The 948-nt window shown below is 45.9% G+C and overlaps 1 gene segment (V, D, J or C); it reads right to left on the bottom strand.

The window, feature by feature from the left end:
- Positions 1-54: 54 nt before the first annotated feature.
- On the bottom strand, positions 55-721 carry LOC104983126. The segment is given in 2 exon segments: positions 55-368; positions 592-721. Coding segments are annotated over 2 exon segments (363 nt in total).
- Between the last annotated feature and the right edge of the window lie 227 nt (positions 722-948).

Consider the following 948-nt stretch of genomic DNA (forward strand, 5'->3'; position numbering starts at 1 on the left):
CAGCAGGGGGGCTCTCTCTTACTAAGCTCCGGGGTTTTTGTACAGCTTTTCCTATTACTTCAAGCACTGTGAGTCACGGAGAGCACAGAAGTACTTTGCAGAGTCTTCCAGTTGTAAGGCTGAAATGGTGAGGTTGATGGATTTATCTGCTTTCTTAAAGTTTACAGAGTAGCGGTCTTTCCTTGCATTTGTCGCTTCTGAATCCTGACGAATAACATAAGTCATCTGTCCACTGGGAAGTTGCTTGTACCAGTAAAGGTAGTAAGCACTCAAACTTGTTTCATACCGACAGTTCAGGGTGACTGACTGCCCCACTTGGCTGGATACATCTGACTGGTCTTGAGTAACTTTCTGGGCCACACCAGATCCTGTGGGGGAAAAAAAAATCAGAAAACAGAGATGAAACAGTGAATAAAATAGTGTAGGAATTAGACTCATTTCAGATCACAACCCCAAAAACCAAACTGAAATCCTAAGACTCTTGCTTTTCTCCAGTCCTCCTTTCTTCCCCAAGTCCCTGTGAAGCTCCACGTGCCTGTGTGCAGACCTTTCACCCTGAACACTCGCACTCGTGTTTGGAACCATCCCTACCAGAGAACGCGATGGCCATGAACACCCAGAGCAGACTGGAGAGCAGCATGAGGCATGGATTTCCCTGCACAAATGTGCTTAGTTCTGCCTCAAGCTGAGAGTTCAGTGTCTTTGAGTGCCTGGCAGCACATATACGTACTACCTGGTACCTGTGTGACTCCCCGCAACAGGAAGTGGGGGTTGTCATGTTCATAGACCACGTGGTCTGTGCACACATGGGAAAAAGTCTGGCTCTCCACAAACCTTTACTTTGTCTGCTTGTCTTTCCCTGGTCACTAAATTAGGCAGATCCTGAAAGAAGGCATGAAAAAAGCAATCAGTATTAAAATTTGAGCAGAGGAGAACTGAATATTAAAA

The sequence above is a fragment of the Bison bison genome, unplaced genomic scaffold, assembly GCF_000754665.1.
Source record: "Bison bison bison isolate TAMUID 2011002044 unplaced genomic scaffold, Bison_UMD1.0 scf7180017861531, whole genome shotgun sequence".
NCBI lineage: Eukaryota > Metazoa > Chordata > Mammalia > Artiodactyla > Bovidae > Bison > Bison bison.